Below are 25,311 nucleotides of genomic sequence, written 5' to 3'. Positions count from 1 at the left end.
ATGTGCTTATTATACAAAAAGGAAAAAGTGTTCTACATAAACCTCAACTCTCTTTTCCCAAACACAGCCTCAAAACCATGTGTAATAAAAGAATTAGACGGAATTGTCTGTGGTGCTCTTCTCCATTCTTCACAAAATTTCAGGTTGATTCACAGTCCTAATTATTCCCTCTCATTCTTTTGCCAGCTGACACCCTTTCTAATCTACCCTTCCTACCCCCCATATCCTGGTGCTCTCTTTAGTGTTGTGAGTTTAGAACAGAGCCTCTCAGGGAGTAGAGAGTAACCAGATTATTTCATTTATTTATCTTCCAAATTCCTCTTCCCAAATCCCCATCCAAAGATTTGTAGCAGCCTTCTTTTTCCTAAAAAAAGCAAAGAAAGGGAAAAACACCAGGCTCAGGTGGCTGAGGAAGCGCCCCTCCGGGCCCCCCACCTCTAAGAAAACTCCCCATATTTCAGATTCCAAGCTAGATTTCCCCCTGACGTCTCCTGGAAGATGTGTCCCCTCCCTTGCTCACTCCTTACTCTGCTAAATCTCTTCACACACACCCCCCATTATTTAGAATCCCAATTTTAAATTCCTTCCCTATAGTACAGGCCTCTTTTCCCTCCTTTTGTCTCCACCATCTGTGCTCTACTTTAGGGAACCAACCACCACCCCTACAGCCTCTGAACTTTGCCTCTAGACTCTGCCAGGTTGTAAGGCCCCTCCCATTATGCCCTCTGGCAACCGCCATATCTTGAACCACCTGGCTGGAACCAGCTTTGATTCCTCAAGGCAGACTGGAAATCTGGAGAGGTTTTTTTCTCTATTTCATCTGCTTCTGCTGTACAAGGTGCTGAAGTCCTCCCAGTTCAGAAAAAGTAACGACTCTTGTTTGAAAAGTCTCTGCCTCAACATTTCCTAAACCTCTTTGAAATTAGATAAGATTTTTCTAAACGAGATCCTTCTTCCTTTTAAGTAGCTGAGAACTGACCAGGCTGGAAACATTAGCCAGAGATACTGGTAAAAAAAAATTAGTTCACTGATTCCCCCAAGGCCAGTGGCTGCACTCTCACCTTCTACATGAAATACATCCCCCCCTGAACGAGGGCCCAGGACAGGAGGAGGGGAACAGGACTCTGCAGACTGGATACAGCATCGTTCAGATCTGGACTCTGCTAAAATACAGACATCCCCCCACGGTAGGCCAGTGTCATCCTTCCTACCATCCCCCTCCCCCTCTGAAAGGATAGCCATCTCTTTACACCAACCTCAGTCTTCCTTTCCTCTGAGCTTACAGAAGGATCCATCTCTCCTCCCCATTACCATAAGGAGTCCTTTCCTCTGTGCCTTTCAGCCTCCTGACCATACCAGGGAGCTTCAACTCACTTCAAGAATGCACATTTTTATCTGTTATGGGCTTGACACTGTGTTAGTCAATGTGCTAGGTGCTATAGGGGGGATGTAAATGTGATTAAGATCTGACCCCTTTCTTCAAAGAGTTTACACTCTAAATGGAGCCTACCATATACTTTAAAATATTTCTTCGTCCTTGTCATCAATCAGCTTTCCATTCCTACTGATTCCTCCCATCTGTGGTCAATTATATTCAGGCTGCACTTTGGTCCTGTTGCCCTTTTTAGCTTTGCTTCTCTTTTTTCATTATCAGATTTCTCAAATGATTGGCCTATACTCTCCCTCCCCTTCTTCACAATGTACTCCCTCTCTAACTCCACAAAAACCTTTTGCTTAACCACTCAATTAAAACTTTCTTCTTTGGGGTTACCGGTGACCTCCTTTTCTCTGGCCTCTTGGTAGCTTTGTATTGATTATATTAAATTAAATCTTCTAGATTCTAAAATACAAACTTGGCTATCTGCCTCTCCAGTCACTTCCACAGTTTCTCGGTTGATTCCTTGTCCTCTTTCTACTAGCTATAGGCACATTCATTGGCCTTTTGGTTTTCTGTGTACTGGCTCTGTTGAGCTCATCTACTTCCGTAAATGTGGCTTTGCACTTAGGACTGTAGCTCTGACCTAGTTCAGCTACCTTTAGGACACCCTCATAGGGCTGTCACCATAAATTCAGCTTGTCCAATACCAAATTTATAACTTCAGTCCTAAACCACTCTGACCTTCCTTCCACAGGTCCCATTTTGGTCAGTCATTTTTGCAGACATACATATTTGAAACTTATTTCAACATTCTCCTCATTTATTGCTCATCTGAAATTATCACTGAAGCAAGGCACTTTCTTCAAAATATTTCTTATTTTTCTCCTCTCCATTCAAAATGCTACTTCCCTAGTCCAAACCTTTAATGGATTGTTTCTGGAATGATGCAAGTCTCATGCATTTCTCCCCACTCCACTGCATCCTGCATACAACCAGACAAATAGTTTTTCTAAAATACCATTTTCAGGGGCGCCTGGGTGGCTCAGTCAGTTAAGCGGCCGACTTCGGCTCAGGTCATGGTTTCGCGGTCCCTGAGTTCGAGCCCCGCGTCAGGCTCTGTGCTGACAGCTCAGAGCCTGGAGCCTGTTTCAGATTCTGTGTCTCCCTCTCTCTGAGCCTCCCCCGTTCATGCTCTCTCTCTGTCTCAAAAATAAATAAACATTAAAAAATTTTTTTTAAATACCATTTTCACTGTATCTTTACTACACTGAAAAACTTACGAGGCTCCCCATGGCTTGTAAGTCCAAACTTCAGCCTGACACTTCAGATTCTCCTGTAATTCAGCCCTATCTTGCCCTATGTGAAATTACCAAGCAAATATTAGGAGCCTTGTAAATTAAATTGTTTTTTCTTAATTTCCCACTGTACCTTCCCGTATACCTTCTCCTTCAATCATACTCTACCCACTAGACATGCATGGTTGCTCCATCCCCTCACCCCTTCGGCTCTTTCATTCTCTATTCTTCCCTCTAATTGTTTTCATACTTTCACAACTTAACCACCAATCAAAATCTCACCTATCCTTCGAAGTGTATCTGAAGCATAGTCACCTCCTAAAAGTCTTCCAGGCAACTCCAGCTCGTACTGATCTCTGTCCTTCTACTGCCTAAAACACTTGCCTCAAATTTGCCTATGCTCTCAAATTTATATGTAATTTAACAGTGTTACAAACATTTTCATTTTGTTTGAAATGTTTTGCAAGTGTAAACTTGAGTTTTATAAATACTTTCAGGGCAATAACAACATCATAGATTTCTTTTTCATCAGCAGCAGCAGCGGCATCCTTCACAGCTTTAGTCATAGGTTTCATACACGTTAAGTATCACTGAACTAAAATTTAACTGCACCAAATCTTCCCAGTTTTCTGAATACAAGGTTAGTATTGAATCTCAGCAAAAGGTATGATGGCCAAGCTGAGCTGGGCACCTGCACTGGTGTACTAGTTATTTGGTTCCTCACCACCCCCCCCCCCCAAGCCTATTATTCCAGCCCTCCCCCTGTTCTATGTATCCAGCCCTGGGATCTGTCCTGGGCTAGGAGATGTCTCATACCCTCCCCCCACCACCCTGCCATCCCCAATCCACTTACTGGTTCCATTGTCATTGGTTTCAATGTTTCAGGCTCCTGATGGTCTGTAAGTTCTGTTTCGTGACTAATGGTAGTAGTTTCCGCTCCTTCCCTTACCTCTTTATCCAACCTGTTCTGCTCTCAGTAGGATCAAGAAACAGAGTTATCATTGCCTCCATCCAACATCCTCATAGATTCTCTATTTAGAAGCCTTGTCTCCTGCACGCCCCACTGCCCAAGACTTAAGCTCAGGAGTCCTCCCCACTTTATTGTTTGCATGGATTATGTACCCATTTCCATTCACCAATTCTCTTGACTCAAGGACTGCCCCTCCCTCTCAATGTCTTAGCAAACCTACTAAGTTCTGGCTTTATTCTCCCCACCTGTGGTTAACAAATCTGCTTTGGGCCCACTACCTAGTTTCATTTCACCTAACTCATTTTTATTTTTGCTAATCATTTACAGTTCAACATTGCCCACTTTCTTTTTAACTGTTACCTATTCTGATGCTTTTAGATGTAGAGGTCACTCACCAGTCTGTCTTCTGATTCAAATATGGAGTAATCAACAGTGAAATTTGCACCAAAGTCATCTGGGGGGGGGGGGGAGTAGAAAAAAATCAGTAGTGACAAAGGAAAAAGGTAGCAGTAGGTCTAGAAATGGAAAGAGGAAGAAATTGCTCCGAATACTTCAACTTGCTCAAGTTGTAACATTTACTGGTGTAATCTAATTCTAACGAACTTTAATGTTAAAAATGTTTGTGAGTGTGTCTGAATTTATATTTTCAATCTGGTATCCAAAATAATTTACAAATTTGAAAATTTTTAAATTGTTTCAACCCATTTCCAAAGAATTGAAAATCACTGGCTTGAGAAATAACGCCACAAGCCTTGATAAGGTCTTTGCTCATAGCCAAATTTCCTCTGATCTAGTTGTTCCAATTGCAAAGAGAAAGGCAAAGTCTCAGAACTAAGGATCCCCAAAACCTCTATCCATCCTACTGGGGATCAGAGACGCATACATACTCACCATAATTGGGGGTGACTGTATAATAATAGACCACCTGATAATAATCATCCTCTTCTAGTCCTTCTTCATCCCCATATTCTTGTCCTACGGGGACAAGGACTAGAGGTCAAGGGGCATCTGGAACTCCTTAGCAAAAGAAGGACACCTGAAGTTGATCTCAGCTCTATCAATGTCTTTGCTTTCTGCCTCCCCTCCAAGGCCTTACTATCTCACTGCCCCTGTACCTCTAAACCCTTCTCAGTCTTTGGGGCTCCATATCTGTGCTGAGGCTTGTGACTCTGTGCCCTTTCAATTTAGGAACTCCTAGAGAGAAAATGTGTCTCTTCACACTCTGTAAACCCAAAATAAGACCTAAAGCTGAAAAAGGTAGGAAGCAGAGATACCAGAAATGAAGAACTCCAAATCTCTTCTGGAGAATGCTGCAGACCATATTCGATCTGTGAGATATCTTCTCACACAGAACGGAGACATACATCTTTAGGCTTTTGGACTCGGGTTTTAGTTCCCGATTCGCTGCAGACTAATGGAATAGCCCTGAAGAAGCCACTAACCATCGCTTTTTTCAAATGAGTCAGCTGGACTAAATGACCCATCTACATTAGTTTTTCTTCCTTCCTAGGACTAAAAATATGTGGCTTTGACATGATTAGGTCTCCAGGCCTCCTACTAAACACTTCCCTATGCTCCTTGAATGCTCTCCCTGAATCCCAGGCAATGACACACAAATCTGGAGGAAAAGGAAACAATGAGAGTACCTGGCAGACTGGGAACAAAGGAGGGAAGGAGCCAAGCTACTTTTGGGAGTCTGTCCCTGAGGGGAAGCCAGTTCTCCACTACCATAAAGGCCACCCCCTACTTCTGTGTCCTTACTAATACAAGGGGTTTTCTCCAACCCTCTGGGAAGGAAGATCCCCCAGCTTCCCTCACTAGTATCAGAGTGCCCCGCCTTCCAAGAGCCCACCTCTCTCCTCCACCCTCACTGTAATCCCTCTCCCTCTTGTCCAACTCTGCGGTGATAGACAGCTGACGTGACTCTTGGTGGGGACTCCCTGTGTCAAGGGTTCCATCTTCATCAGCTGTCTCTGACAGGACTCTGTTTTCCTCCCCTTCTTCTGGCTCTACTTTCCAGATTCCCCCCACCCCCCACCCCACCCCGCCCCAACACTGGACTCTGGCACAAACGAGTGTTATTACTCCCCATTAAATTGCACCTCTCATCCACTCCTCATTTTTCTTTTCTCCCACCCCACTTATGATATAAGATCTGGCCCAAAAGCTTAGGGAGAGAGAGTGAACTTACCCAAGATAAGTGGCACAGCAAGGATGGCTACAAAGAGGACATCCATTCTGGATTCTGCACTATTGCTGTGAAAGTAAAAAAGGAAATTACAGCGTTTCTCACCAAACTTCCCCCGCCTCCTGCCCTCCTCCAAAGCTGCTGCAACTCTTTTCCCCAGGGCGTAGAATTCCCCGCCCAGTTGCCGACTGACTAGATCAATGGTTGCTACCGGTCAGCCAGAGAGCTGCCCAGATTAAGAGAGAGGCAAAGTGGATTTTGATGTGAACGTGTTCACTGAGCTTCCCCAGTCCTAGATTAGATCCATTCAGGACTCCGCTGACACTACCAAAGCAAGCAAGCAGACAAACCAAAAGCCAGACCAAAACCCAAAACCCGTGCCTATCTAGAAGCTTCCCCTCTGAAGAAGAGGACTCCCTCCTAGTCCTCACAAAAAGCTCACCCTCCCTTTCACGGTCCCTAACTTACCATCACTATCTAGAGTCCAGGCTTATTCACAATCTCTTTCTTCACAGTCAAAATTTTAGAGGAACCGATGAGCACTTTTTTCTAGACTGCAAAAATGTCCTCTCTTCTGCCTGTCTTGGACTCTGAAATACAAGAGCAATACTAACATCATTGTCTGATACCCAAAGCACCTGCTGCAGTACTTCTGATAAAAATCTCTCAGCCAAGGCTAGTTATTTCCTCTATGGCAAGTACTGACCTCACTTCATGTCTTTCTCCACTTTCTGGATACAGGATGGAAGAAGGGAGGAAACAGCCTCTTTCCTCGAATAGATGCCCCCCCTCCCCACTTGCTATGCCCCCTTCATTCTATCCATAGGGATAGAGTTCATCTCGCCCTTCTCTCTGCTTTTATATTTCCCATTTTCATTCAGTTCAACTCAGAAGCATTTAGTAACATATATGCTAGGCCCAATCTGATAGGCAATTCAGAGGTCACTGGCGAGGGAATAAGAATAGTTATGTTGTTTAAAAGGAAGTTAATAGATATCTATTTAACATCTACTACAAGCCAGGCACTATGAAAGTCTCTGTGGAACCACCTGTGGACAAGAGAGGTTTGGTGTTTGCTCTTAGCACTTAGAAATGCTGTGCGAATAGCTCAAAGGAGAGATGAGAAGACTTGTATTCTGGTATCTCTTCTCCTGACTCGGCCTGCTAGCCTCGGAAGCAAGACACACTGGAGTTTTGAGCACTGGCCAGCATGTTTCCACCATCTTAACCTTTTGCGGGGGAGGATTTGCTTGATGATGATGATTTTCCATGTAAATCTATACAATCTATTCCTTCAGCTCCTTTCTAGAATTTCCTGGAAAAAAATGTAAAACGCTTCTGTGGATGTACCCATATGCATTAACTCATAAATCACTTCCAGTAAGGAAAGGAAGCCCGATTCTCTTCGAACAATTTCTATAGTTGTTTTCTTTGTACTTTGATTAGTCTCTCAAAAACAATATTCCAGATCCCCTCACTTTTCCATCCTGGTACTCTTTTGCCTAAACGTTCCTCCCTAAAGACTGGCCCTACCCCCATCCAAATGAGGTTACAATACCCTCCTCTCCTACTTTAATTTTCTTTCACTCTAATACACACAACCCCTGTGCCTTCCCCTGGCCTGAGGAAAAGACACCACTGAAGTTCATTTTCAGAAATAAATAGAGGAAGTATGACCTAAAAGGAACTGTGTGACTTGGGGGGCGGGGGTGCTTGTCGTTTTTCTTCAACCCCATAGCTCTAATTGCTTTTTACAAACAGTCTTAACTCTGAATCTTAACACCGAATCCCATCTGACCTCCTTCCTAACATTGCTCTCCAGGCTCCTCTTCGTCTTTCCTACTCTCTGGTCATTACAGATGAAAGCGTCATTAGCGGTATACTCACTGAATTGCATGTTTCCTATACTCGTCTGTTCAAAGAGCTCTTACTTTTAAGACTAACCTTCATCTCTTAGGCAGTAGCTCAAGCCCATTTCCTCTCATTCAAGTAAGAACAATACCCGTCCCTATCTCCCTGCACCCTCTATCCTGTGCTTTCTTTGTATTTGTCCTTTAGGTTCCAACAGGATCTTCCCCTCCCCCACTCTGCAGCTCTTCAAGAAGACGCAGAATTGCTACCACCCTTCCCCACAAAATAACGAAAGGAAGCCGCAGCCAAGGTCCAATGGGACCCAGGAAGCCGGGCCAGTCCCGGCCCACTCCCTCCTTTGACCAGCTCAAGCCACTCCCAGGACCGAAGTCGAAGGCTTAGTAGGGCAGGAGGACTACAACTCCCGGCAGGTTGTGCTGCCTCGTCCCCGCCCCCGCAGCTCCGCCCCCTCCGAGTCTTCATTGGCCTTCGGGGGGTGGGGATTGGATGGGAGGTGGCCATGGTGCTGCGGCAGGGGTTTGTTCCCTCCTCGGCTTCCGTAGAGGAAGTCGCGCGGACCTGTATCGGGGGTTTCGGTGTCCCCCCTCCCCTTCCCTGGGGTCCGGGGGTGACATTGCACCGCGCCCCTCACGGGGTCGCGTCGCCACCCCAAGCAGACTCCTTAGCTGACGTGCTGCCCCCGTCCACCCCTCTTGGCCAGGCCTCCACCCCACCCCCAGCTGCCCAGCCATGGGGGCCGCAGTATTTTTCGGATGCACTTTCGTCGCTTTCGGCCCGGCCTTTGCGCTTTTCTTGATCACTGTCGCTGGGGACCCTCTTCGCGTCATCATCCTGGTGGCGGGGTGAGTAGGGGGTCGGGAAGACGCGGGAGGGCGCCAGAGAGAGAGAGAGAGAGAGAGAGAGAGAAAGAAAGAGAGAAAGAGATCCGGAAGGGGCTGGGCAAGCTTGGGAGCCTGAGTTGGGGGAGACAAGTCGGCAGTGAAGATTGGAAAGGGTCGAGTCAGGGGTCTAGATGATTTGCCCTTTCCCGCAGTTGGTTTCCGCCTTCCAGGGATCGCACAGATTCCTCCTATACTCCTCCCGGCGACGTCAGAGAAGGCCCAAGGCCAAGACTCGTGAGGGGGGTGTGCTGACCTCCGCCGGCCTGAAGGAGGATCCAGGAATGGATCCCTCTCCCTACTACTGTGCGCGTACATTCTGGTTCTCATCGCTCTGAAGACTCATTAGTCAGATTTCTATCCCTTCCCCTGCGTCCGGATCCCTACAAGACTCCCTTGGTGGAGACACCTATCCTGTCTCCTCCCAGTCTTCCAGACCATCCGGAAGTCTAACTTCCACTTTACATGCTGCAGCCTTGATTGGTTCTCCTCCTTGATTTCTCTGGCTCTCCCTACCCTGGCCTGTCTGATTGCCCTTGTCTTTCCTCAGGGCATTTTTCTGGCTGGTCTCCCTGCTCTTGGCCTCTGTGGTCTGGTTCATCTTGGTCCATGTGACCGACAGGTCAGATGCCCGGCTCCAGTATGGCCTCCTGATTTTTGGTGCTGCGGTCTCTGTCCTTCTACAGGAGGTGTTCCGCTTTGCCTACTACAAGCTGCTTAAGTAAGAAGATGGGATGGTCCAGAGGGGAGAAGGGCAGATGATTGCACTCTGAGAAGTGGGGCAGCCCCTGGGTGGTGGTTTGGAAGAGGAGGCACTAAGGGAGGATGTCAGAGGGAAAGGAGCATTCCTGCCTTTCCTCATGTTTCCCCTACCCCACCCTACCCCACCCCACCCCAGGAAGGCAGATGAGGGGTTAGCATCGCTGAGTGAGGACGGAAGATCACCCATCTCCATCCGCCAGATGGCCTATGGTGAGCCAAGGGAGAGGGACTGGAGGAGGGGGTTGGACACCCCCCTCTCCCAGGGAAGTCAAAACATGCACATGTTCCAAGGGGCTGCTTTTTTCCCCTTCATCCCTGACTTCCAAGGAGAGGTGGTCTGGAGGGAGAGTAGATGTGGGGGAATTGTGACTGGGAATGGGGCGAGATCACTGGTAATCAGGCTACAGCGATCTCTGACATTGATGAGACCCTCCTTCCCCCCAGTTTCTGGTCTTTCCTTCGGTATCATCAGTGGTGTCTTCTCTGTTATCAATATTTTGGCTGATGCACTTGGGCCAGGTGTGGTTGGGATCCATGGAGACTCACCCTATTACTTCCTGACTTCAGGTAAGATCTGCTTTCTGCCTTGCCTTCATGCCCCATCCATCCCTGGCCCCGATCTGATTTATTGGTCCTCCCTGGGAGACTTCTTTGGCTCAACATCTCAGGAGGCTGGGAGCAGATGAGGCATGTATCTCATTCCCATCTCCCTCCCTGCAGCCTTTCTGACAGCAGCCATTATCCTGCTCCATACCTTTTGGGGAGTTGTGTTCTTTGATGCCTGTGAGAGGAGACGGTACTGGGCTTTGGGCCTGGTAGTCGGGAGTCACCTACTGACCTCGGGACTGGTGAGTTGGGGACAGGGGCCTGAGTTAGAAAAATATTTAATGGTCAGCAGGATGGAAGGGAGATCTATTCTCACTTCTTAACATGTTAAAACATATCTAGGGAGGAGGCAGAAAGGTTAGTGTTTCTCAGCATCAATTGTATAACCTGCCCTGGGTATCCTCTGGGAGTTTGAATGGATTAGTCAAACTGTAATACGAATGGCCGGAGGTGAGCAAGAGGGCAGAAACCTCTGAGGGAGCTGAAAATCAAAAGTCCTCAACCACAAAATATTGGTGCTCTGAAGGGAAGGATCAGGGGATTTGGGTGAGCTACCTGCGGGGAGGTTTGGGTCAAAGGCATGTAGAGAGTTTGGGGATTAGGCAGAGAGAGAAGCTAAACTCATTTCTACTCTTATCTCCATCCCTAGACATTCCTGAATCCCTGGTATGAGGCCAGCCTGCTGCCCATCTATGCAGTCACTGTTTCCATGGGGCTTTGGGCCTTCATCACAGCTGGAGGGTCCCTCCGAAGTATCCAGCGCAGCCTCTCGTGTAAGGACTGACTACCTGGACTGATCGCCTGACAGATCCCACCTACCTGCCCACTGCCCATGACTGAGCCCAGCCCTAGCCCGGGTCCTTTACCCACCATTCTCTGTCTCCTCCTCGTCGGTCTATCCCACCACCTTCAGGGTTTTGCTTTGTCCACTTGTGACCTTTAGTCTCTAGGCTTTACCAGGAGCAGCCTGGGTTCAGCCAGTCAGTGACTGGTGGGTTTGAATCTGCACTTATCCCCACCATCTGGGGACCCCCTTGTTGTCCAGGACTCCCCATGTGTCAGTGCTCTGCTCTCACCCTGCGCAAGACTCACCCCCCTTCCCCTCTGCAGGCCGACGGCAGGAGGACAGTCGGGTGATGGTGTATTCTGCCCTGCGCATCCCACCCGAGGACTGAGGGAACCTGGGGGGGCCCCTAGGCCTGGGGTGCCCTCCTGATCTCCTCGCCCTGTATTTCTCCATCTCCAGTTCTGGACAGTGCAGGTTGCCAAGAAAAGGGACCTAGCTTAGCTGTTGCTGTGGAGATGAGATTAACGGAGGCTCAAGGGTAGATGAGCTCTAAGTTTCCCAGTACCTCCTCCCCAGACTGGGCATCTTGGTCTTTTTCTCAGGTCTGAGGGGAACCATTTTTGATGTGATAAAGACCCCAAACTGCCTTTTTTTTTTTTTTTGTTTTTTGTTTTGTTTTGTTTTGTTTTGTTTTGTTTTGTTTTTTGAGTGGGGAGGGAGGAGGTGAGTTGGAATTCTTCTAACCTCTTTGGACTATATTTTCTCTCCTCAAATTACTCTTCATGGCTGGGCTTATCTATCCACCTTTCCCTTTGGTCACGGGCCTTGGGGGAAAGGAAGGAAGTGCATGTTTGGGGAACTGGTATTACTGGAACTAATGTTTTCACCTCCTAGACCACCAGCATCCCTCCCCTCCCCAAGGTGAAGTGGAGGGTGCTGCGGTGAGCTGGCCCACTCCGGAGCGGCAATGCCCCTGGAGAAGTCAGACTACCATGACATCACAGGGAAGGAGGGCAGATTTTTTTCTAGTTTTTAATTGGGGTGTGGAGGGGGGGGTGGGGAGGTTTTCTATGAACTGTATCATTTTCTGCTGAGGATGGCACATCCCATCCTTTTAATCAAGGTGATTGTGATTTTGACTAATAAAATAAGGAATTTATAATTGTGGGGGAACTTGGCTTTTAAGGGAGGGGATAACATGTTAATTGAGATTTCTGCCCTCCCACATCTCTTACCCAACGTCTTTCCCACCCTGGCAACCTCTGATCCCCTCCAGCATGGCTTTGGTACAAGGGTAAAAACCTGGGCTGATGGTCTCATATGTCAGAAACTTTGGGTTAAGCATTTTCCAGAAGTGGACCTCCCTTCGCAGGACTGGGGTAAAAAGAGTTTTTCACCCCTGCTTCTTTTCCCCTGTCCTTTGCACACCTCTGCCACCTGAGGGATTAAGGAACTCCTCTCAAGAGCCCCAAAGGTAAGGCCAGGGGTGGGGTTAGAAACTTTAATTTCCAGATATATTGAGCAAAAAAATATAACCCCAACAGCAGCAACTCTTTTTCCTAAGGGGAGAATCTGCACGACATGTAGGGAAAGGGACATAAAGGCAAGGGGATAGAGGACTTTGGGGCACATCCCCAACTTCCCCTGCTAATAAACACAATTTGCCCTCTGCGTTGTCAATGTGGGGATGGTCCTGATCTATATGATTTGAGAGGCCGTGGGCTCTGCTGTTACTCCTTGAATGAGAGCCTGTCCATGCCTCTCGGGAGGGGCTGTCTGGAGGAAGGAGGGGTGTCTGCCCACTACTTCTACAGTATTTTCTGGCCAGTCCCTGCCCCTCATTTTAGAAGCTCCCTGATTGGCATGAGGGGAAGGCATCCATGATGTCCGAGAAGGAGTCTATGCCTCTGTGGCTCGTGCTGAGGTGAAGACCACGCTTTTCCGGTTTCCTAGCCTCTTCTTCCTGGAAGGGGGAATAGTTGATGGAAATGACTAGTGTCCTAGGTGAAACAGATTAGAGGTGGAATAGAGTGCTTTTCGGTAGAAAAGAAAGGACGGAAGGAATGGAAAGTAGGACCTCACCGAATCTTTCTAGCGATGAAATAAACAGCCAGCAGAAGGCAGAGACAGCAGACCAAGATTCCCACTCCTAGACTCAGCATTTCGCCTGGGAGGAAGATGGAAAGTGTCATTCATTCTAGAACTCCCACAGATAACTGAGCCTTTCCCTCCCTCTTTGTGGAGCAGGCCTCCCTCTCTTCATACCTGGGCGGGGCCGGCTTACCTGTGGTATACACGGATCCCACTGTAAGGGAAGAAGACTTGGGTCAGTGTGACCTGAGCTCCCCATCCCAGTGGGGAACAGCACTCTACCTCTATTTGCCGGGGAGATCACCTGGCACTCAGGGGTAGAAGCATTCCCAGTCTAAGCAAGTCCTAGAAACTGCTTCCCCTCCTATCCTTCCTTTTGTTCCCAGGGACTCCTAAGTTCTTGGCATGGAGTCCCCCAGTTTCCCATCTCCTTTCCAAGCCCTGTATAGTCACCTTGGATGAAAGAAGTAAAGACTGTCCGCTGATTGAGAGGCTGGGGGGCTCGGTAGTTCCGTACCAGGGGCCTCGAGGGCTCCTCTTCTGTGGAGAACAATGTCTCCTGAAGCTCTTCCAGCTGAGGAGCAGAAGAGTGGGATTAGGGGAGAAGTGTCACTCACTTTGGGGAGTGGGAGAGGGTCTGAGGTTACCACTAGGTCTCTGCTGCCTCACCTTTTTTTTTTTTTTTTAACGTTTATTTATTATTGAGAGAGTCAGCGTGAGCAGGGGAGCAGCAGAGGGAGAGGGAGACACAGACTCTGAAGCAGGCTCCAGGCTCTGAGCTGTCAGCACAGAGCCTGACGCGGGGCTCAAACTCACAAACCGCAAGATCATGACCTGAGCCGAAGTTGGACACTTAAACCGACTGAGCCACCCAGGCGCCCCCTGCCTCACCTCTTCACCACTCACCTGTCCCATGGAAATCTGAGCCTTTCGGTTGAATACTGTCCAGAGCACACTCTGGTAGCAGGGTGGGGTGGTGAGTGAGCCGTTGTAGCGGAAGTACTGGTCCAGCCGCTGGGGGAGCAGCTCTCCCACGTTGAAGGGAGGCACTGAGGTCTTCTGATCTGGAGGAGAACAGGCTAGGACTGCTCTCCTCCTCGATGGCCCCCAGCTTACCTAGATAGGGCTCCCAGAGGTGACACCCCCTGGTTCCTAACTCACTGTCATCCCAGGCCTTGCTGGCCTTTTTGGGGAAGTGTCCCTGAAGTCTAATCTCACAGGCTCACCTTTATTCCTAATTTCATGCAAGTGACTCAGAATGTGTTCATAAGCTGGATTCTTAGTCTCACCCACCTGGAAAGGGAGAGTTTGGAATAGGTCCACATTTGGAGTAAGACGTTCACATACAGAACAAATGGTCACAGTGGGTTGCTGACTAGCCTAGGGAGGGAGAGCAACAGACATGGGCAGAATAGGACTGAGGGGTGCAGAGGGAGTGGAGACAGCCCTGGGGGAGACTGAGGGCCACTCACCTCAATGAGAATGCCCAAGACAGCCAGGCCCTGAGGCATTGGAGCGGCCTCACTCAAGCTGCCATAGGAATCTGAATCATAATGTACAATGTGGAGCTGAGGGGGGGGAAAGGGAATTAAATCACTTAATGTTTCTCCACTACCCCTTCCTAAAGGCTTTGACCCTGGCCGCCGCTGCTGCCACCACCACCACCACCACCACCACCACCACCACCACCACCACCACCACCTCCAGTATGCCCTAAAACTTTCCCACAAAGGTTGGCCTTATCCCCCAAGTATGACTTTTCCCAGTTTCCAGATCCTTCCTTTCCTGGGCACCGACCATGCCTGTCCCTGTGTCCTAGCCCAAGCTTTGTTCCCCGGTACCTCTGCAGCTGTGGCTTCACTGTTGATCTGGTGCTCTGATCCCCCCAGGGATCCTGTCTCACCCCAGTGCAGGTGGAGCTGGGCAGCTACATATTTTCGGGGAAATCCCTCCAGATACATGGTAGGGGGTAGAGAGAGTTGCACTGTGAGGAAAAGAGAGAAGGTCAGGGTTGGTGGAGGAATGCGGACACATTCCCATTGCCACTGCTCCTTGGGAGACCTGGCCAGCCTTTTCTGCCTCCGTCCCCCAGTAGCACCTAGTTCTGCTTTTCTAGCATATGTCCCCCTTTTTCAATGAGGATCCAATTCATGCTATGATACCAATCCGTCCTTAGAGCTTGAATGTAGACATTCACTCCCCACCCTTGATGAGGCTGTAGGAATCTCATCACCATTGTCACATCTCCAAATTTATAGATGAAGCCTTCTAAGAATTTGGAAGTTAGAATGCATCTTTCTCCTGACTCCTAAGATTGGAACTGGAGTTTACACCTCCTTGGAGCCTGGGTTTTTACCTGTGTGGCCATTATTGTGCAGGTCCAAGGGCTCAGTGCCAGGCTGGTCATATCCATGGGGCTGCAGAGTGGGCAGCTCAGGGTCAAAAGTCACACTGTCTGTCTGGATATTGATGGGGGACTGGGCATTGCTTCCACACTCAGGGTAAGAGGCTGGCCAATGGTCTTGACCATGTGGGCCTGGTGGGGATTACCAGAGACATTTGTCCTGCTCTCCAAGCCCCAGCCACCCTTCTGGAACCCTCCCCTACCAACCCAGGCAACCTAGCCAGTTGTGCAAGGCTAGGTGAGGCAGGAGTCCCTGCTAGACTTGAGGCTGCAGCACGCTTCCCCTGCCCCCAGGCTGTGATGACTCCCCAGCTCTCCTGATAGGTGGAGAGCGGTGGCTTTTACTTACCAGCAGTTTGGGGACCAGAAAGCTGAATGGGAGGAAAAGGGGGTGGATGGAAAGCCTGCGTGCCTGGAGAGGTGGGGCTAGAGCAGAAACAGGATGGCCCGGGAAATAAAATGATCCTCGAAAGAGCAAGTCTCCGTGGGGGCCCCTAATAAGTGGGGATACCATTCTTTCGGTTGACTTCCCACAATTCATTTCTTGCTCTCACACTGGACCTTGCATTTGACTCTGGAATTCAGTCGTTAGTCAGAAGTTCAAAGGGATGAAATCCACCTCCACCAGGGTCACAAACTATGCTGCCAGCCTCTTCCTCACCCCTGACCTCAGGCTCTGTCCCAATTTCAGATGCAGGTAGGATCAATGAGGTCGGAAAGAGAGCCAGGAAGTAAATTGGCAGCTAGGCTCAGTGTTCCTTTCCCTACCCGGTTTCCCAGCCTTTCTGAATCAGGAGGTACGGGATCCGGCAGTTAGAATCGGGTCTGGGAGTCCGACCCGGAAAACAAGGGCCGGGGGTGGGGGTGGGGGCTCGGGAGGGAGGAGCTGGGCTGAGAAACTAAAGGGAACAAACTCCCCACACACTCGACATAAGTCTTCCTGGCAGGTGAAGAGGTCCCAGTGTGAAAGGGATGGCGGTGGGCTTTGGGCTCTGCTCTCACCCTCATATGTCCAGTGCTGACCTGCAAGGCAGAGAAAGCGGGGCTGCAGACCGCTCAGCCGGGGCCGCGTCCTCCCCGCTCCCCTCCCTCCCCACCTCCCGCCGCTCTTTCTCCGCCCTCCGCCCGGAGCACTTCCCAGAGGAAGCCCTGAAACCCGACACCTCGGTGGAAAGGTCGGGGGGCCTATTTAAAATCACCAGCCGGGCTGTAAGGGTGCGTGCTGAGTGCAGGGAGAGGAGAAACACGTAGATCGAGCCCAGAGCCTAAAATTAACCTGGACCCGAATGGGCACCCTGCCCCCACCCTCACTTTTCTGAGCCTGGGCCAAGCCAGTCCCACGCTTAGAAGATTGGGGTGAGGTGAGGGTGTGGACAGAGGGCTTGGAGGCAAGGGACTAGAACAAGGGGAGGGGAAAAAAGGTTGCAGTTGTTGGGGGTGGGGGTGCTGCTACTGAGGGGAGAAGGGACATTATTCATTTGCTTTGAAGCATTGCACACGTTGAGGCCCTTGGCTGTGAAATAACATTCAAGTTCTTCCTTTGGTCCCGGTAGCTCTGAAGGAAACTTTCCCCATTGCCAGGAGCCTCTGCTCCCTAGATCCCTAGATGGCTAGCTAGGGAAGGCAGGAGTCAGGGCAGGGTCCAGGCCACACTGAGGGTGGTGGGTGGGCACAGGCAGCCAGGCTGGCAGAGACAGACTGAAAACGAAGCATTGTATGTGGAAAAGAGAGCTGCCAGCTGGGTCACATGCCAGGCTCTCCTGCAATCCTGTCTCAGGCTGAAAGGCTGGGGGTCTGATGGTCCAGCCTCACCCAGGACCAAACCGCTTCAAGGGGAGACAGAAGGCCTTCCTTCAGGTTTTCTCTGCATTATTAAATTGCTACTTCAAATTCAAACTCTGGAAAAAAATTCTAAATTCCTTTCTCTCTCTCTCTTATCCCCTTAAATTCTTCAGACTTCTGAGATATCCTTGATCTCATCCTCGGACTCTCATTCTGGCCCATCCCTTGGTTCAGACAACTCCGAAAAGCAGCCCAAGGAAGGGTGGAAAGCAACGTCTCACCAGCTCCTTGGGACACTCAGACAACTTGAATTCCCTGGTTCTGTGCTGGGCCAGTAGCCTTGCCCTTCCCCTCCCACCAAATCCTCAACTTGCTAATTCTTCACCTCTTTTTCCTTTTCCCTATTTATTTCTTTCCCTCAGATGCACTTTCCAACCCTCCTTTTGGCTGGCTCCTCACCCTGTCACCCTCCCTGCATTTTCCTTCTGCTCTCTAGACACTCCCCCCCCCCCCTCTTCCAAGGGATCTTAATTACACACCTACTATGTCCTGGATACTGAGGTAGGCATACATAGCATAGGCATACGGCAAAGCAAACACAAAAATGAGGGGTAGGGATCCTGAGGACACTCTTGGAAGCACCTAGGCCTGTTCTCCCAAAAGTCCTCTCATCTCCTGGGAGCCTCTGAAAGTCCTTTGCAAACTGTAAAGGGTCAACAGCCTTTATTATTGCTACTGCTTTCAGGGAGAAACTGGGAAACCAGTCACCCCATAGAATCAGGAGGGGACATTGGCCATGAGGTTCATAGTTGGGGATAAGCATCTGAGTTAATGAGGAAGTGTAGAGATATGCCCCCAACCTCCATCAGTCCTTTATCTTTTCACTCTCTGCCTCCTTGGCTCCCTAATTGGGGGAGTTCTGAAATAGATGAGGCCAGGAGGGTTGCCTGGGACTAGGGCAGCGGGGCAAAGAGCTCCGGAGAGAATCCGTAGCCTGTAAGGAGATTCGCGCAATGTGTGTATACATTCTGCTCCCCAGCTAGCTCCCCAACCCTTCCCCCCCATCCCCACTAACTGCAGGGCTGTACAGGCAAAGGGGGGAGATGGAAAGTGCCCTTCTCCCCATTCCTCTCGCTTCCCCCCATCCCGAGCCTATTATACTAGCCCCTTAGGCTTCCTTTTACATTTCTTCCCTTCCCCCATTAAGCGAGCCTGGCGGCACGTGGACACCAGCACAGACAGACACACAGACATCCAGATGTACCTACCCCCATCTGCAGCCAGGATCCAAATCACCTCCAGCAGGAGAGTGAAGAACAACATGGTATCCCCAGAAGAAGCAGGTACTGGGAGTTTGGGGACTAGAGGGCTAGGGTTGGCAGAGAAAGGTGGGGGGGAGAGGGAGAGAGAGGTAGAAACAGAGAGAGAGAGAGAGAGAGAGAGAGAGAGAGAGAGAAAGGGAGAGGGAGGAAGGGAGGGAGAGAGAAGGAAGTGGGGAGGGACAGAGAGAGAGAGGAGTTTCTTGGAGCTGAGCTGGATGTATTTATCTCTTTTTTGCTTGCGTTCTCTGGGTCTCTGTGGGCTTCCAGGGGATTTGGTTTTCAGTAGGGTACCGTAGGGTTTTGGGTCCCCAGGACAAATCTCTCGCCGCCTCTCTTTTTTAAATCTACCTCTACAGTCTTCACTCCACTTGCTGGCCAGCGACTTCACAATTGCCTCCCGCTTTTAAGGTGGCTCTGGACGGGTGTACGTGGTGGGGGGGTGCTGCCGGGTTGCTGGCGAACAGCTCCTTAAATAGCCGATTAGGCATGCAGGATGGCCCTGCTCGGAGCTGGAGCGGGTAGTGGCTTCACGGGAGCCCTGGCCCTGGCTCAGGAGCCCAGCTGGGGTGAGCTCTTCCTTCCTCTGCTCTTCTTATGGGCACTGTCCAGATAGGTGTCCCCTGGAGTGGGCTGGGGCTTGGAAGGAGGGCTTGGGGGTCCAATCCAGCCCCCTCAGGGGGACCCTGGGTTCTCATTTCCCATCTGGCTTCTCCGAGGAGCGGCTCCCTGGGTGGCATAGGGCAGGGTGGGAAGACCTGTTCCCAGTCCCCTGCAGAATTTGAGCTGAGTCCAGAGTTTGGAGATAGGTGACCAGAAGGAGTTGGGGACTCAGAGTGCAGGTGGAGGGTAGGAAGTCAAGGGCTAAAACCTGGCTTGTGGAAAATAAAGAAGAGAACTGAGGCAAGAGAACTTGTTTGGAGCGATCTCTTTCTCTTGTGCCTGTCACCACCCCCTTCCCACGGTGAGGCATGGGTCCACGTGCCTGTGTGGCCGGGTGGGGGGGTGGTTTTGTTTGCTGTATAAAGCCCATTTGTGTGCCCAGCGGGGGAGGGGCTGCAGCAGCACCATGGAGAGACAGCGGCTCCAACTGCCAGACCCAGCCACCTCCCTCCCCAGGGAGCCCAGATCTAGGACGGCTTTTGTCATTGAAGAGGACACTGACCCCTGGCAGGGAGGCCAGGGCAGGAGGAGAGGTGGGGAGACCTCAGAAACAATCATTACCACCCTAAAAAAAAAAAAAAAAGACTCCAGAGAAAGGGAGGGGAGGGAGCAGAGAGAAACCATGTGATCTAGTTGGAAGAGGGGCCCAGGGTCTTCCCTCCAGCCCAACAAAGGGCTGTGGCAGGACTTGTGGGACTGAGTGAAATCTGCCACAGGGGAGCTGGATGAGTAGAGCACAGAGGCTGCTGGGTCTCAGGAATGTGGGCTGGTGCTTGTTTCCTCATGGGACTGGAAATCCCGATTGGAATGTACATCCTAAATCCCTCATTAGAGAATGTGAAACGCGGAGATAATTTCGAGCCAGACACTCACACCTCTTTCTCCTCCATGCCCTTCACCAGAGTCCCCAGCTCTGAGGATGCACCCATTTGAACTCCCTCTGCTTTCATCGCTCCTGCCAAGGAGCAAGAAAAAGCCAAAACAAAGGGAGCAGGAACTAAATAAGGGAGCAGGATAAGAGCCAAACGATCAGAATAATGCATGTGCTGGATCATCAGAGCCTGCCGAGGCAGGAGCCACGTGCCTTTCTGTCCCCTGTGATTGATCTGCAAAGCAAAACTGTTTTGCAGATGTCATTTCCTTTGAATTTTCTCATCACCCTCAATTATTTTTCCCTCACAGGAGCGTTTTACGTTTTGAGGTTCCCCCAAAGCCCCACTCATTTCCTCTAAGAAGAAGAAAAAGCGTAAAGTATAAGCTAGACTTCCTGGGAATCAAGATAGTTAACATAGAGGAACAGAAAAAAGAAGAAAAGCAGAGACATCTACTGCGTGGTAGGAAAGAACAGGCCTAGACAGAATGACCTCTGCCAGGACAGAGTTCCCTTCCAGCGTGATTCAGCCTCCCAAGGCCGGTGGTGTGTCTTGCCCTGCGCCACCTCCTGGTTGTCTTATGAATTTTTTTTATTAAAAGCATGTTTTTACATCTTTATATTTTGAGAGAGAGCATGCGAGCAGAGCAGGGGCAGAGAGGGGGGGGGACAGAGAATCTGAAGTGCGCTCGAGCTGGCAGCAACGAGCCTGATGCGGGGCTCGAACTCATGAACCCTGAGATCATGCCCTGAGCCAAAGTCGGACACTTAACTGACTGAGCCATCCAGGTGCCCCTCATTTAAAAAATTTTAATTTAAAATGGGTGTGTGATTGCTTCAGGGAAGTGTTTCACTGCTTGGGGGGATTTGGGATTTTGCCTACAGAAATAAACATTGTTTCACAAAAACGTCTTAGTCCCAAATCAGCACCTTCCGACTTGAGTGAGCAGCCTTTCCAGGCTCTTGTGCTTCCCACATAGACAAAGGCCTTGTTTTCTTTTTTTTTTTTTTTAATTTTTTTTTTTTGACATTTATTTATTTTTGGGACAGAGAGAGACAGAGCATGAACGGGGGAGGGGCAGAGAGAGAGGGAGACACAGAATCAGAAACAGGCTCCAGGCTCTGAGCCATCAGCCCAGAGCCCGACGCGGGGCTCGAACTCACGGACCGCGAGATCGTGACCTGGCTGAAGTGGGACGCTTAACCGACTGCGCCACCCAGGCGCCCCAAAGGCCTTGTTTTCTAGGCAAACACCGTCCTCCAGGGACTTGCCTTTATTTTGATCTTTGGCTGTACTATGGATATTTCTGTTGTCACTAAGCTAATTTGGAGTAAGTGTCAAGAGGACCCTTATGTTAAAACAAAACAAAATCCACCCCACCCCGCATTCCCTTCACCTCAGTAGCTACTAAACTCTGACACCTTTAATTCCCACTTCTCTCTCCAGCTCATTCCTCACCCGGGGAAGCGGTGGGGTGGGCTAAATCTAACGCATGCCACTGCCTTCTGGCGCCATCTCCTGTCCTTTCAAAAGCAGCGAAATGTAAACAGGTCAGAGAATCAAGTGTCCAAGCGTGGTGACTTTTTGGTTTGTTTTTTCTTAAAAGGTCCTTTAAATTTTATTATTTTTTAAATTTAAATAATCTCTACACCCTACTTGGTCTCAAATTTATGACCCCCGAAATCAAGAGTCGCATGCTTTCCTGACCTGAGATAGCCAGGTGCCCCATTAAGAGGTCCTTTTAAAAAGGATATTTAGGGGTGCCTAAGCGGCTCAGTTGGTCGAGCTCTCTCTCTCTCTCTCCCACTGCCCCTCTTCCTCATGCTCTCTATAAATAAATTAAATAAATAAATACAAACATACATGAAAAGGACATTTGGACATTTAAAATCCACAAATGTCCTAAATAGTCTAAAACACCTTACAGTTCAATGTGGGAGGGAGACAGATCAAAAGGAAAAGAGAACGACCAACCCAGGAACTTAGTCAAGCATACAGGTGATGACTAATTACCAAGAAGAAGGAATCAATGAGGAGACAGAATTAGATGGAATTCGGTTTTCTAAAAGAGCAAGCAACCTTGTACCATGAAGTAATGTAGACCCAGAGGTATTCTAATTTGATAATCACATTTATTATCACACGCTTGTCTCCTAACATATTAGTGCTTTCAAGAATTAAAGTCAAAGTGAAAAAAAAAAAAAGGAATTAGAATCAAAGTAATTTGGGGGAGGGTTGATCAGAACTCTGGATCATTTTCTTAGTTTTCCAGTTTACACTGCATGACAAATGCACTATGAGACTATTGTAAACGGAAGACAGGTAAGTTTGTAGTCTCAAATCTCGCAACTGTAATGAAAAAGGAGTAATTTTGTGTCCTGCGTTGATTCCATGCCCACATCACTGCCTGGTATTTGCTGACCAAATGAATAATCTAGTCATTGGAACATTTGTTTACTTTCTTTCTGTCTTTGGTAGTCACAGAATTTTAGACCAGAAGGGTTCTCAGGCATCATTCCAACTCCCTTGTTATATCCTGTGAAGACAGAGTTTCCAGGGGTTTAGGGATTCTCTCATGGTTAGACACAACAGCTAAGCTGAACCAGAGCAAGGGCACAGGCCCCATTGGACTTTCTGCAATGCCACTGGTCCTCAAACCTCAGTGTGCATCAGAATCACCTGGAAAGCTTGGTGAGAAATAAAGATTTCTGGGCCTCCCTCCCATAGTTTCTGATTCTGTGGGTCTAGAGTATGTCCAGAGAATTGCATTTACAGCAGGTCCTCAGGTGATGCTGGTGGTCTGAGGCACCACACTTGAGAATCAATACCCTATACCAACTGGAGGAGGGGATGTAGTAGGGGGTTCGCCATTCTTTGTAGGGATTCCAGCCATCTGGCGTTGTTATTTGCATTCAACTTTACAGAGATGAGCCACAATAGCTTTACTAGTTTACAGTTATGTATTGAGGACTTCTAGATGCTGGGCACCCTACCACACCGTAGAAATAAAGAGTTAACAAGAGGCACCTGGCTGGCTCAGTAGGTTGAGCAACCAACTTTCGACTTCGGCTCAGGTCATGATCCCGGGGTTGTGGGATCGAGCCCTGGATTGGGCTCTATGCTGAGCATGGAGCCTGGTTGAGATGCTCTCTCTCTTCCCCACTGCCCCTCTCCCCTGCTCATGCTCACTTGCACTCTCTCTCAAAAAAATGAACAGGAGGTAATCTCTGTCCTCAAGAACCTCACAATCTCTCTTTTTTAATGTTTTTATTTATTTTTGAGACAGAGAGAGACAGAGCATGAGCAGGGGAGGGGCAGAGAGAGAGGGAGACACAGAATCTGAAGCAGGCTCCAGGCTCTGAGTTGACAGCGGGGTTCGAACTCACAAACCGCAAGATCATGACCTGAGCTGAAGTCAGAAGCCCAACCGACTGAGCGACCCAGGTGCCCCTCAAAGCTGCAAGTCATTTCTAAGGCAGCATTTGCAAACGTGAAATGCAGCTATTTTTGAGCTCATAGATCCTGCATTCTTTCTATTGTTCTATCCAACATACTTGTTATATCAGGTATTACATATATTTTAATTAAGTAGCACTCTCACAGGTTGTTTATAAATCCATGCACATTGGGAAAAATTGACTTTTTTGCTCTTTTTTAAAAAATAAAAAGGAAATACTTGGAGTTGCCTCTAGAACGTAGAGAAAATCAGATCGTAGCAATGGCTTGTCACTTTTCCTCTTAATTATTATTTTTTAATTGTACAAGTAATATCTGATGGGTTTAGGGAAAAGAGAGGATTCAAAAAATAACATCACTTAAAAATTTCTTCAATTAGAGAAAATCGTGTTAACATTCTAATATCTTACAAATTAAAAAAAAATTTTTTTCTTTTGTTTGAGAGAGAGAGCAATCGAAAGAGGAGCAGAGAGAGAGGAAGACAAAATCTCAAGCAGGCTCCGAGATGTCAGCACAGAGCTGGATATGGGGATCAAACTCACTAAACACGAGATTATGACCTGAGCTAAAATTAAGAGTCAGACACTATTTACCTCCTTCCTTCCTTCCTTCCTTCCTTCCTTCCTTCCTTCCTTCCTTCCTTCCTTCCTTCCTTCTTTTTCTGAGGCATTTGCTGCTTTACTAGATGGCTTGTTTCTTTCTTGAGTTACAAAAAGAATGAGACCAAATAAGAACTCCTACATTTTAGGCGTACCTGGGTGGCTCAGTCGGTTGAATGTCCAACTTTGGCTCAGGTCATGATCTCACAGTTTGTGAGTTTGAGTCCCGCATTGGGCTCTGTGCTCACAGCTCAAAGCCTGGAGCCTGCTTCAGATTCTGTGTCTCCCTCTCTCTCTGCCCCTCCCATGCGCATGCTCTGTCTCTCTTTGTCTCAAAAATAAATAAAAATGTAAAAAAAATTTTTTAAATAAAAAAAACTCCTACATTTTAAATTATTGAACACATATAAAACCCAGCATATATTCATATTCACTAGAGCCTCAAAGTATTGTGACTATCAGAAAATTCTCTAATTACAATTTAGATTCACTTCTCCCCTACTAATCTTATATTTATCAATATTCTAACTAAGCAGAATATAGTGACCTCACATTTGTTTCTAGAGATACTCGAAGCACCAGATATAGTTGGATATTCTGATAGTGAAATGTTTATACTTCCCAAGGAACCCAGTCAGATAAAGAAGTTCACTAGAAGCTCCCTCTCCCCTTCCCTGTCATCAATTTATTTTTTTTCAATATATGAAATTTATTGTCAAATTGGTTTCCATACAACACCCAGTGCTCATCCCAAAAGGTGCCCCTCCTTAATGCCCATCACCCACCCTCCCCTCCCTCCCACCCCCACCCCCCCGTCATCAATTTAAACAGCATAGTATTGTCTGTATAGAACTGTATAGAAATAGTATTGTATAGAAATAACCTAATATAAAAAAAAAAAGAAATAACCTAATATATTTAACCAACCCTCTGCCTTTGGACTGTTAGGTTCCCCCCCCCCCCAGTTTTTATCTGTAACAGTACTTCAATGAGAATATCCTCGTTCATACGCATTTACACATTGTCCAATTGTTTCCTAGAATTGCAAGATGGCCGATGCTTTTTTTTTAAACTTTTTATTTTGAAAAAGTTCAAATTCAACCCTTTACTGAAAGTTAGGTTTATGGAGCTATAACTCACATACCTAATTCTTGTTAGTGTAGAGTTCTATGTGTTTTGACCAATTCATACAGCCATGTAACCGTCATTTAGTCAAGATACAGAAGTTTATCACCCCCACCTCACCATAATTCTCTTGTGTCCTTTGTAGTCAGCTTCTCCTCCCACACTCATCCTTTGGTAACTACTGATCTGTTTTCTGATCCTGTAATTTTGCCTTTCCCTCCAGAATGTCTTATGTATTAAATTATACAGTATGTAGCCTTTGGA

General features: G+C 48.3%; 3 protein-coding genes across 13 annotated transcripts; 1 reads left to right on the top strand and 2 right to left on the bottom strand.

Moving 5' to 3' along the window:
- Positions 1-275: 275 nt before the first annotated feature.
- On the bottom strand, positions 276-8,051 carry CC1H1orf54 (chromosome C1 C1orf54 homolog). 4 transcript variants are annotated; one of them, XM_045033461.1, is made up of 8 exons: positions 6,538-8,042; positions 6,300-6,421; positions 5,835-5,899; positions 4,535-4,618; positions 4,039-4,097; positions 3,527-3,640; positions 1,062-1,160; positions 276-364 (listed from the first exon to the last, which is right to left on the bottom strand). In XM_045033461.1, the coding sequence occupies exons 3-7, from the start codon at positions 5,878-5,880 to the stop codon at positions 1,065-1,067; spliced, it is 399 nt and encodes a 132-aa protein (XP_044889396.1). In that variant the 5' UTR covers positions 5,881-5,899; positions 6,300-6,421; positions 6,538-8,042; the 3' UTR covers positions 276-364; positions 1,062-1,064. The 4 variants fall into 4 exon arrangements, with proteins under 4 accessions (XP_044889396.1, XP_006935138.3, XP_044889397.1 ...); XM_006935076.5 differs by having other exon boundaries at positions 1,062-1,163; positions 6,538-7,948; XM_045033462.1 differs by lacking the exon at positions 1,062-1,160 and having other exon boundaries at positions 6,538-8,051.
- A 146-nt stretch (positions 8,052-8,197) lies between these two features.
- APH1A (aph-1 homolog A, gamma-secretase subunit) lies at positions 8,198-11,383 on the top strand. Its single transcript, XM_003990565.6, has 7 exons — positions 8,198-8,545; positions 9,132-9,302; positions 9,480-9,553; positions 9,788-9,910; positions 10,064-10,191; positions 10,599-10,722; positions 11,060-11,383. Exons 1-7 carry the CDS (start codon positions 8,433-8,435, stop codon positions 11,122-11,124), a joined length of 798 nt encoding a protein of 265 aa, XP_003990614.1. The 5' UTR covers positions 8,198-8,432; the 3' UTR covers positions 11,125-11,383.
- Positions 11,384-11,406: 23 nt separating this feature from the next.
- CA14 (carbonic anhydrase 14) lies at positions 11,407-19,268 on the bottom strand. 8 transcript variants are annotated; one of them, XM_045033457.1, is made up of 12 exons: positions 18,627-19,266; positions 18,282-18,382; positions 16,234-16,254; positions 15,184-15,363; positions 14,669-14,811; positions 14,300-14,395; positions 14,054-14,207; positions 13,734-13,891; positions 13,281-13,401; positions 13,021-13,041; positions 12,819-12,903; positions 11,407-12,699 (listed from the first exon to the last, which is right to left on the bottom strand). In XM_045033457.1, the coding sequence occupies exons 2-12, from the start codon at positions 18,334-18,336 to the stop codon at positions 12,636-12,638; spliced, it is 1,098 nt and encodes a 365-aa protein (XP_044889392.1). In that variant the 5' UTR covers positions 18,337-18,382; positions 18,627-19,266; the 3' UTR covers positions 11,407-12,635. The 8 variants fall into 8 exon arrangements, 7 of the variants coding, with proteins under 7 accessions (XP_044889392.1, XP_019693329.2, XP_044889391.1 ...); XM_019837770.3 differs by having other exon boundaries at positions 18,684-19,266; XM_045033456.1 differs by having other exon boundaries at positions 18,282-19,266.
- Positions 19,269-25,311: the final 6,043 nt, after the last annotated feature.

The sequence above is a fragment of the Felis catus genome, chromosome C1 (genome assembly GCF_018350175.1).
Source record: "Felis catus isolate Fca126 chromosome C1, F.catus_Fca126_mat1.0, whole genome shotgun sequence".
Classification (NCBI taxonomy): domain Eukaryota; kingdom Metazoa; phylum Chordata; class Mammalia; order Carnivora; family Felidae; genus Felis; species Felis catus.
This window is presented reverse-complemented; position numbering and strand designations above follow the sequence as displayed.